Genomic DNA, 10,811 nt, shown 5'->3' with positions numbered 1-10,811 from the left:
GCGCGCGTGTGTGTGTGTACGTGTGTGTATGTGTGTGTGTGTGTGTGTATTGAGCTGTCAAGGGATAACAAATGAAGCTTCTGACGTTAATTCAAAGGGAAAGGAGACTGTAGTACGGTTCATACGTTGTATTTGAGTGTAAGAGCAACCATTATTTTCGGAGGAAATAATGCCAATTATAACAAACTAGAAAGTCTTCCTTCACCAAATGATATGCCAAACGATATGGAGATTATGATTAATCTAAAGCAGACCTGGTTCAAATTGAGAAATGATTAGAATTCGGTGCATGTTTTCTTAGTCATTTCAATTAATATGTTAAATATTTGTATCCTCATTACCGTCAGCCAATTTTTGTGAAAGTTCTGAACCTGATCATTAAATATACGATATGTGTGTATTATAATGTATAATGTATGATGACACACACGCACACACACATACATACATATACGTATGAATGCATGTATTCAATTATGCTGCAAGTTTGATTAGATCGTAAGCGAATAAATGAATCCCTAACTAAAAGAATGCTGATTCCTTTTAAGCAGCCTTGAATGCATAAGCAGCGTAACAAACACCATCGTTTCAGTCGTTTCGAGAATCATCGTTGAAGGTTCGTGATGCTGAATCCCGTCTTAAGGATCTTTCTCCTCCTGAACGCGGTGGCACTGGCGCTCTGGTTGGCCTCCTTCCTCACTTCTCGAGGAGGAGCCTTTCTCAGTCTCCGTGGAAGACAGACGGGTTCGACCGGGCTTCGAGAGCTACAGGCGTTCGAACGGCGGAATCGAAGTGGTAAGGGTCTTTGAAGGGGAAGTTGCCAACGTGAGTTTATCTTCTGGTCACTTTTTAACCTTTGTATAACCTTTATTAGCAATTTGAAACAGTCATAGTAGTGGCAGATCGATGCCGCTGGTCGTAATGTAGACATTGTAATACTGTCTTCAGTTATAAAAGGGAATTATGAATGTGTTGATACAAAATGTATTAATGACACGGGTTCTAGATATCATGTAAACACTGGTAGACAAGATTTGAGGTGAGACAATGTAAGTCATGTTTTCTTTCACTTTTTTAAATGAACATACAACATGAAATTGAGTAAAGCATAAATAACATTAGACAAACAATACATACAAGATATGTTATCTTTATGATTAGTTATACCATTTACGTTTAATGCATGCTGGAGAGGGCGTTCTATTTGAATATGTATCTAGTCAAAATATAAATAACAACTTCCACTTGTACCAGAATGTTGGCAATATTATTAAGGTAATACTGGTCTGCCTTCCTAGGTCTTTTTTTTTCAAGAATGTCCACCATCATCATGGGGACCTAAATCCCTAATGCGACTTAGTATATGAAAAATCTTTGTTTTTATTAAGTATTGCCAAGTTTAGGGTAGTTTTTTTAAGAATATGAATATAAGATTATCAGCTGTAGTCGCAAGATATAAATAATATTGGAATTAACAGTTAAACATTTGTGATCATGCCATATAAATATTTCGTTGCATCTGGCTCCTGACTTCAATGTAACTATCGTACTAGTTAAGTTCCAGTGGTCGTCTCTGACATTTCTCAATCTCGCAGACGTGATCGTTACTCCAGTGTACCCCAGGTTCCTCGTCTACAACCGAGTTCCCAAGTGCGGATCGGCGACAATGCTCCGTCTCATTCGCAGGTACTTTCTTGTTTCTCAGTTAGCGTTCTTCTTGTGTCTTATTTCGGTTTGTCCGAACAGTGAACCTCTAGATGTTGGTGATCACTATATTGAAGTTGAATATATCGTTACGCTTTCCATCGTTACTAGAAGTAGTGGGAGTGTCTTTTCCTGTTTCCGTGTAGTTTTTATCAGTCTTGTCCACTTGTTATATTTTGATACACACCAAGGATTAAGATCAACTTTGAAATGTGCCGTGTTGATGGGTAGTATCTGCCCAGGTCATAGGATTCATGGCGCTTGGCTACCCAGAGAGGCTAATAGATATAATGTTTTTAGAAAGAAAACAGATCTTACGAAGCATGGAAATCAATCTTTAAACAGAATGTATGACCAGACTCTCGAAATGTGTCCCACTGTATTACATTTCTGTCTTTCATGCCTGCGGTAAAATTGTTGATGATTGATTTTCAGGTGAATTATATACTCGATCTTCATAGGATCACTAACAAATTATGTTTGTGTGATGAAACGTAAATAGCACTAGATCGCATTTTTTTGTTGTTTGTTTGTTTCTTCTTTTTTTTTCTTTTCCGCTATTTCGTTTACCTTTTTGTTAGTTATTGATATCTTTATCGGAATGTTTTTGTTCTATCCTATTCTACATATTTAGATAATCCCATGAATTAAAAATTAATTTATTGCTGGGAGCTAACAGTTGGTACATTACCGAAAAGCATAACAAGTAATGTTCATATCAAATATAATAACTCTAAAGATAATGAAAATAATGATAGCAGTAGTAGTAGTATCAGTAGGAATAACAGTGGTGGTAGTAGTAGTAGCTGTAGTATTAATGATGGTAGTAGTAGTCGTAGTTGCAATAGTAGACGTAGTAATAATGATGATAAAAAAAAACAAGAATAAGAATAACAACCATCATGAGGATGATATCAATGATCAAAATAATATTGGCAATATTGATAATGATAATAATGCTGCTGATAATAATGAGGATAATGATAACAATAAGAAAGACAATGGTGATTATAATAACACAATCATCATTACTAACATGCTGTCGCTATTACTGAAATGGCAGTAACAAGAATGGCAACGAAAACAACGAAGTTTATCATTAATTGACTCTTTCTTCTTCTTTCTTTGTTGGATTTATTGGCTATCAACCAGCGGCACAGGCCAAGGTCATTAAGCCAATGATTCCATTTTATCTCATCAATCTATAGAAGGTCATAAAGTTGTGTCTCCTTGAAAAAAGTGATTAATTTTTTAATAATTATTTCATTATCTGATAGTAAGTTTCTCATATTTATTTCTATATTTTTAATTCTGAAGTAGTTTGTGATACGTTGTCTCTGGGGATTGAATCTATTGCAGGTTATTAATATGTGGGCTATTGATAAAATGGAGGTACAGTGTTGGCACTGTGGAGGGAATCTTTTTTCTATATATGGAGTGAGGTGGGTTATTCTTGTGGCGTTTACCCTGAGCCGGGCCAACACCACCTCCTCCTTTCTGTCTTTTCTGTGGGCTGTGTCCCACAGCTTAATATCTTCCTTGTTTTTATTGTTTATTGTGAGGTCGGTCCACTCACTTTGCTACGGGAGATGTATTTTTTGCTTTTATAAAAGAGACAAAACACCCGAGATCTGTGCGGACAATGCCAGGCTCCAGATCACCAGTCGACCCGGCTAATTTGTCAGCCTGTTCATTGCCATGGATACCCGAGTGTCTGGGTACCCATATCAGCTTGATTTATTTATTGGCACTATGTAATTTACGAATGATATTACCCTGTATTTCATTTTTGGTGGTTTCTAGGGATTTAATTGCTTTAAGTGAACTTAGTGAGTCTGAAAAAATGACTATTCTATCGTGGGTCGTCGATAGGGCAAAATCTAAAGCTTTGTCTATTGCAAAAAGTTCAGCAAGAAAGATAGATGTATGATTCGACAATCTGAATCTCAACTGGCATTCAGTCGACCATACACCCGCTCCCACACATTCGTCTGTCTTGGAGCCGTCGGTATACAAATGAAAAAGGGAAAAGATGTTGAATTAGGATCTCTCTGAACCGCTGGCGTACCTCCGCCTCTAATACGGTGGTGAAATTGGGGGTCTCCCACGGTGCAATATTTGACTGAACCAGGGTATCGATAGTAGAGAGATCTATACCGACTTTTTCTGTGAGGTCATCGAGTCTATTGCACAGCGGCTTTCCGCCGCGGTGCTGTGGGCCTATCAGCCGGCGCAAAACATTCCCGTTTTGACGACGGGGCTGCCTGGCTATCTTTGCGCCGCGGCGTAAGTCAGCGCAAGCTGGCCGCGCCTGAGACGGAGGGGAGGTACTCTACCTCTAGGCGCTCTGTGCGAGTGCACTTAAAGGGCTCCAAGACAGACGCGTAAACAAGCATTCTGCACAACATTCAATCCCTTCAGAGTTGAGCTCGTTCCCGAGCCATACACGACTGACCCATAATCTACTTTAGACCTAATCAGGGATTTATATAACATCAGTAAAGACTTTCTATCAGCTCCCCATTTGTGTCCAGAAATGTACTTTAATAAATTGAGTGCTTTTTGACATTTATTCTTTAACTAACCAATGTGGTCTTTCCAATTTAATCTATTATGAAAGAATAGACCAAGAAATCTAGCTGAATTTTGAATAGTTATTGGGTGGTTGTCTAGAGTTAGCCTGATGTTGGGCTTTCTCCTATGGGTAAAAATCACGCCAATACTCTTTCTTATGGAAAATTTAAAATAATTGACTCGAATGATGCCATTCTCTATGTACAAAAATTCGTCTTCCGGTCACAGCTTATCCCGGAGGCATGGCTTCACCTTGAACAACATGCGGGACACAGGACTCACTCACATGGCTCGTGAGCAACAATTGAAGCTCGCCGAGTGGACGTTCAACCGACCCGAGCATCAGTCACACTTCTTTTTCAAGCACATTTACTTCATTAATTTTACCAAGTATGTGGTGGAGGGGTGTGGCAATTGGCGTGGTTTGTGCACGCGTATGTAGGAGCGCATAATGTGTCTGTTTGAATTTTCACACAAAACATTTCAGATTGCTCTAGCTTTTTCTTAGTATTCGTATCTGCACTTATGTCTGTCTTTATGTAGAATGATTTTGTGTGAGTGTCTCCAGCTTTCTTCGGGTTTAAGGATCACTTGACTACCCTCCTTCAGACTAGGGTACATGGAGCCCAGTTGGATCAATGTGGTGAGACACCCAATATCTCGGTACATCAGCCACTACTACTACAGGCAACCGACGGAAAGCCTAGACGAGTGCTACGCCTCGGGAAGTTGCAGGGTCAGGAAAGGCGAGATCTCAAGAGGCCTTCAGCTGACCTACTTCTGCGGCCACGACACCTTCTGCAGGTGAGTCTTGAGTTTGAGAGTAAAGGCGGGTTTCAATCGAGGCAACATTTTGGCAACACCTGGCCTGCTACAAGGTTAGGTGTGCCCAAACCGATTCAATACTAAGAGTTTAATTACGATGATAATAATGATGGTAATTATATTAACAAAATCAGTAATAATGGTAATGATACTAATAATGCTAATAGTAATGATAATTATGTTAATGATAATATAAATAGTAATAAAGATAACAAGGAGAAAGCAAGAACGTTAACTTTGGAATTTGACGCATGCAGCAAATGTTGTCAACTTAGTAAGGAGCGTTATTTGACCTTCCTGCAACTTCGGGATATTTTCCTGGAAAGGAAAACATGAATTGACCGCAAGAAAAAAAAACAGAACTCACTTGGTTGTCTTGTGGGACAAAGTTTAGGAAAATGCGTTCACAGTAATACTAATGGCAATAGTGACAATGATGATAGAAATAATAATAACGATGATATTGACAATATTAACAGTAATATTAATAATGATGACAGTAGTAGATAGTGATAATTATGATGATAATAATGGTAATGGCAATAATGACGATAAGGATAACAATAATTCAGATGACAATTATAATAATGATAGTAACACTGATAATAATAATGACCGTAATGATGATAACGGTGACGGTGAAAGTGATACTGATATTAAAAATGATGAAAGAGGCCTCAACAGAAGTAAACTCAGCGAAAGTGAACTCAGCAAAAAAGAACTCAACGAAAGGGAACTCAACGAAAAGGAACTCAACGAAAGTGAACTCGACGAAAAGAAACTCAACGTAAATGAACTCAACGAAAGTGAACTCAGCGAAAGTAAACTCAACGAAAAGGAACTCAACGAAAGTGAACTCGACGAAAAGGAACTCAACGAAAGTGAACTCAACGAAAGGGAACTCAACGAAAAGGAACCCAACGAAAGTGAATTCAACGAAAAGGAACTCAATGAAAGTGAACTCAACGAAAAGGAACTCAACAAAAGTGAACTCAACGAAAAGGAACTTAGTGAAAGTGAACTCAATGAAAAGGAATTCAACGAAAAGGAACTCAGCGAAAGTGAACTCAACGAAAAGGAACTCAACGCCTTTTTTATTTTTTTTTTATTTAGGTCAGCTTGGTCTACATGTTAATGACTTACTAATTTGTATGGGGTGACTCTGCTGTGATCTTTTGATATTGGTATGGTTGGGATAGGATTTAATCATTTATTACTGAAAAGGAACTCAGCGAAAGTGAACTCAAGGAAAAGGAACTCAGTGAAAGTGAACTCAATGAAAAGGAACTCATTGAAAGTGAACTCAACGAAAAGGAACTCAACAAAAAGGAACTCAGCGAAAGTGAACTCAACGAAAAGGAACTCAACGAAAGTGAACTCAATGAAAAGGAAATTAACGAAAAGGAACTCAGCGAAAGTGAACTCAACGGAAAGGAACTCAGTGAAAGTGAACTCAACGAAAAGGAGCTCATCGAAAAGAAACTCAACGAAAAGAAATTCAATGAAAGGGAACTCAACAAAAAGGAACTCAACGAAAAGGAACCCAACGAAAGTGAACTCAACGAAAAGGAACTCAATGAAAATGAACTCAACAAAAAGGAACGCAGCAAAAGTGAACTCAATGAAAAAAAACTCAACGAAAAGGAACTCAAAGAAAGTGAACTCAACGAAAAGGAACTCAATGAAAATGAACTCAACGAAAAGGAACTCAACAAAAGTGAACTCAACGAAAAGGAACTCAATGAAAGTGAACTCAACGAAAAGAAACTCAATGAAAATGAACTCAACGAAAAGGAACTCAACGAAAAGGAACTCAATGAAAGTGAACTCAACGAAAAGGAACTCAACAAAAGTGAACTCAACGAAAAGGAACTCAATGAAAATGAACTCAACGAAAAGGAACTCAACATAAAGGAACTCAACAAAAGTGAACTCAACGAAAAGGAACTCAACGAAAGTGAACTCAACGAAAAGGAACTCAACGAAAGTGAACTCAACGAAAAGGAACTCAACGAAAAGGAACTCAACAAAAGTGAACTCAACGAAAAGGAACTCAATGAAAATGAACTCATCGAAAAGGAACTCAACGTAAAGGAACTCAACAAAAGTGAACTCAACGAAAAGGAACTCAGCGAAAGTAAATTCAACGAAAGGAACTCAACGAAAGTGAACTCAACGAAAAGGAACCCAACGAAAGTGAACTCAACGAAAAGGAACTTAGTAAAAGTGAACTCAATGAAAAGGAACTTAATGAAAGGAATTTCAGCAAAAATGAACTCAATGAAAGGAAACTCAGCAAAAATGAACTCAACAAAAAAGAACTCACCGAAAGGGAATTTAGCGAAAATGAACTCAACGAAAGGGAATTCAGCGAAAGTGAACTTACCGAAAAGGAACTCAATGAAAGGTAATTCAGCAAAAATCAACTCAATGAAAGGGAATTCAGCGAAAGTGAACCCAACGAAAATGAACTCAACAAAAGGGAATTCAGCGAAAATGAACTCAACGAAAGGGAATTCAGCGAAAGTGAACTCAATGAAAGGGAATTCAGCAAAAGTGAACTCAACGAAAAGGAACTCAACGAAAATGGATTTAATGTAAGGGAATTCAGCAAAACTGAACTTACCGAAAAGGAACTCAATGAAAGGTAATTCAGCAAAAATCAACTCAACGAAAGGGAATTATGCGAAAGTGAACTCAACGAAAGGGAATTCAGCGAAAGTGAACTCAACGAAAAGGAACTCAACGAAAGGGAATTCAGCGAAAGTGAACTCAATGAAAGGGAATTCAGCAAAAGTGAACTCAACGAAAAGGAACTCAACGAAAATGGATTTAATGTAAGGGAATTCAGCAAAACTGAACTTACCGAAAAGGAACTCAATGAAAGGTAATTCAGCAAAAATCAACTCAACGAAAGGGAATTATGCGAAAGTGAACTCAACGAAAGGGAATTCAGCGAAAGTGAACTCAACGAAAAGGAACTCAACGAAAGGGAATTCAGCGAAAGTGAACTCAATGAAAGGGAATTCAGCAAAAGTGAACTCAACGAAAAGGAACTCAACGAAAATGGATTTAATGTAAGGGAATTCAGCAAAACTGAACTTACCGAAAAGGAACTCAATGAAAGGTAATTCAGCAAAAATCAACTCAACGAAAGGGAATTATGCGAAAGTGAACTCAACGAAAGGGAATTCAGCGAAAGTGAACTCAACGAAAAGGAACTCAACGAAAGGGAATTCAGCGAAAATGAACTCAATGAAAGGGAACTCAATGAAAAGGAACTCAACGAAAAGGAATTCAGCGAAAATAAACTCAAAGAAAGTGAAAACGAATATTAACTCAACGAAAAGGAATTCAGCGAAAATTAACTCACGAAAGGAAATTCAGCGAAAATCAACTCAACGAAAGGGAATTCAGCGAAAATGAACTCAACGTAAGGGAATTCCGCAAAATTGAACTCAACGAAAAGAAACTCAACGAAAGAGAATTCAGTGAAAATGAACTCAATAAAAGGGAACACAACGAAAGGGAATTCAGCGAAAATGAACTCAACGAAAAGAAACTCAACGAAAGGGAATTCAGTGAAAATGAACTCAACCAAAGGGAACACAACGAAAGGGAATTCAGCGAAAGTGAACCCAACGAAAGGGAACTCAGCGAAAATGAACACAACGAAAATGAATTCAGCGAAAGTTCATTAAATGAAAGGGAATTCAGCGAAAGTGACCTCAATGAAAAGAAACTGAACGAAAGGGAATTCAGTGAACTCAATGAAAGGAATTTCAACAAAAATGAACTCAATGAAAGGAAACTCAGGGAAAATGAACTCAACGAAAGTGAGCTCAACGAAAGGGAATTCAGCAAAAATGAACTCAACGAAAGGGAATTCAACGAAAGGGAATTCAGCGAAATTCAACTCAACGAAAATGGACTTAATGAAAGGGAATTTAGCAAAAATGAACTCAACGAAAGGGAATTCAGCGAAAGTGAACTCAACGAAATTGAACTTAACGAAAGGGAATTCAGCAAAAATGAACTCAACGAAAGGGAATTCAGCGAAATTCAACTCAACGAAAAGGAACTCAACGAAAATGGACTTAATGAAAGGGAATTTAGCAAAAATGAACTCAACGGAAGGGAATTCAGCGAAAGTGAACTCAACGAAATTGAACTTAACGCAAGGGAATTCAGCAAAAATGAACTCAACGAAAGGGAATTCAGCGAAAATGAACTCAACGAAAGGGAATTCAGCGAAAATGAACTCAACGAAAGGGAATTCAGCGAAAATGAACTCAACGAAAGGGAATTCAGCGAAAGTGAACTCAACGAAAAGGAACTCAACGAAAATGAACTCAACGAAAGGGAATTCAGCGAAAATGAACTCAACGAAAGGGAATTCAGCGAAAGTGAATTCAACGAAAGTAAACTCAACGAAAATGAACTCAACGAAAGGGTATTCAGCGAAACTGAACTCAACGAAAGTGAGCTCAACGAAAGGGAATTCAGCGAAAGTGAACTCAACGAAAGTAAACTCAACGAAAATGAACTCAACGAAAGGGAATTCAGTGAAAATGAAATCAACGAACGGGAATTCAGCGAAAGTAAACTCAACGAAAATGAACTCAACGAAAAGGAACTCAACGAAAGTGAACTCAGCGAAAATGAACTCAACGAAAAGGAACTCAACGAAAGTGAACTCAGCGAAAATGAAATCAACGAAAGGGAACTCAGCGAAAATGAACTGAACGAAAAGGAACTCAACGAAAGGGAACTGAACGAAAAGGAACTCAACGAAAGTGAACTCAACGAAAAAGAACTCAACGAAAGGGAACTCAACGAAAAGGAACTCAACGAAAGTGAACTCAACGAAAAGGAACTCAACGAAAGTGAACTCAACGAAAAGGAACTCAACGAAAGTGAACTCAACGAAAAGGAACTCAACGAAAGTGAACTCAACGAAAAGGAACTCAACGAAAGTGAACTCAACGAAAAGGAACTCAATGAAAAGGAACTCAACAAAAGTGAACTCAACGAAAAGGAACTCAACGAAAGTGAACTCAACGAAAAGGAACTCAACGAAAGTGAACTCAACGAAAAGGAACTCAACGAAAGTGAACTCAACGAAAATGAACTCAGCGAAAAATAACTCAACGAAAGTGAACTCAGCGAAAATGAACTCAACGAAAAGGAACTCAACGAAAGGGAACTCAACGAAAAGGAACTCAACGAAAGTGAGCTCAACGAAAATGAACTCAGCGAAAAATAACTCAACGAAAGTGAGCTCAACGAAAATGAACTCAGCGAAAAATAACTCAACGAAAGTGAACTCAACGAAAGGGAACTCAGCGAAAATTAACTCAACATCAGTTTGGTTGATATTCATAATAAGGATGACAGCATATTAAGAAATTCAAAATAGTTCTAAATACGTAAGATCTTGTACATACATAAGTGATGACAGCGGCGCTTGCAATGATAACATTTTATATTCTTATTTTGATTAATTTCAAAATCATTATCATCATTGTTATCATTTTTTTCATTATCATTATTGTTATCATTATTATCATTATCTTCATTGTTATCATTATCATCATTATCTTCATTGTTATCATTTTTTTCAATATCATCATTGTTATCAGTATTATCATTATATTCATTGTTATCATTATCATCATTGTTTTCATTATCATTTTCATCATTGTTTT

The 10,811-nt window shown here is 37.6% G+C and overlaps 1 protein-coding gene across 1 annotated transcript in view; it reads left to right on the top strand.

Annotated features, from left to right (window-relative positions):
• The first annotated feature begins 557 nt into the window (after nucleotides 1-557).
• Nucleotides 558-10,811, top strand: part of LOC122267639 (heparan sulfate 2-O-sulfotransferase hst-2) — a 13,088-nt gene continuing 2,834 nt past the window's right edge. Inside the window, exons 1-4 of the mRNA XM_086547865.1 lie at nucleotides 558-795; nucleotides 1,596-1,686; nucleotides 4,507-4,668; nucleotides 4,888-5,082. Of these exons, the coding sequence (XP_086403991.1) occupies nucleotides 624-795; nucleotides 1,596-1,686; nucleotides 4,507-4,668; nucleotides 4,888-5,082 (620 nt within the window). The 5' untranslated portion in view covers nucleotides 558-623. The remainder of the gene's footprint in view (nucleotides 796-1,595; nucleotides 1,687-4,506; nucleotides 4,669-4,887; nucleotides 5,083-10,811) is intronic.

The sequence above is a fragment of the Penaeus japonicus genome, unplaced genomic scaffold, assembly GCF_977035675.1.
Source record: "Penaeus japonicus unplaced genomic scaffold, GWHDUDI00000001_assembly GWHDUDI00000020, whole genome shotgun sequence".
NCBI lineage: Eukaryota > Metazoa > Arthropoda > Malacostraca > Decapoda > Penaeidae > Penaeus > Penaeus japonicus.
This window is presented reverse-complemented; position numbering and strand designations above follow the sequence as displayed.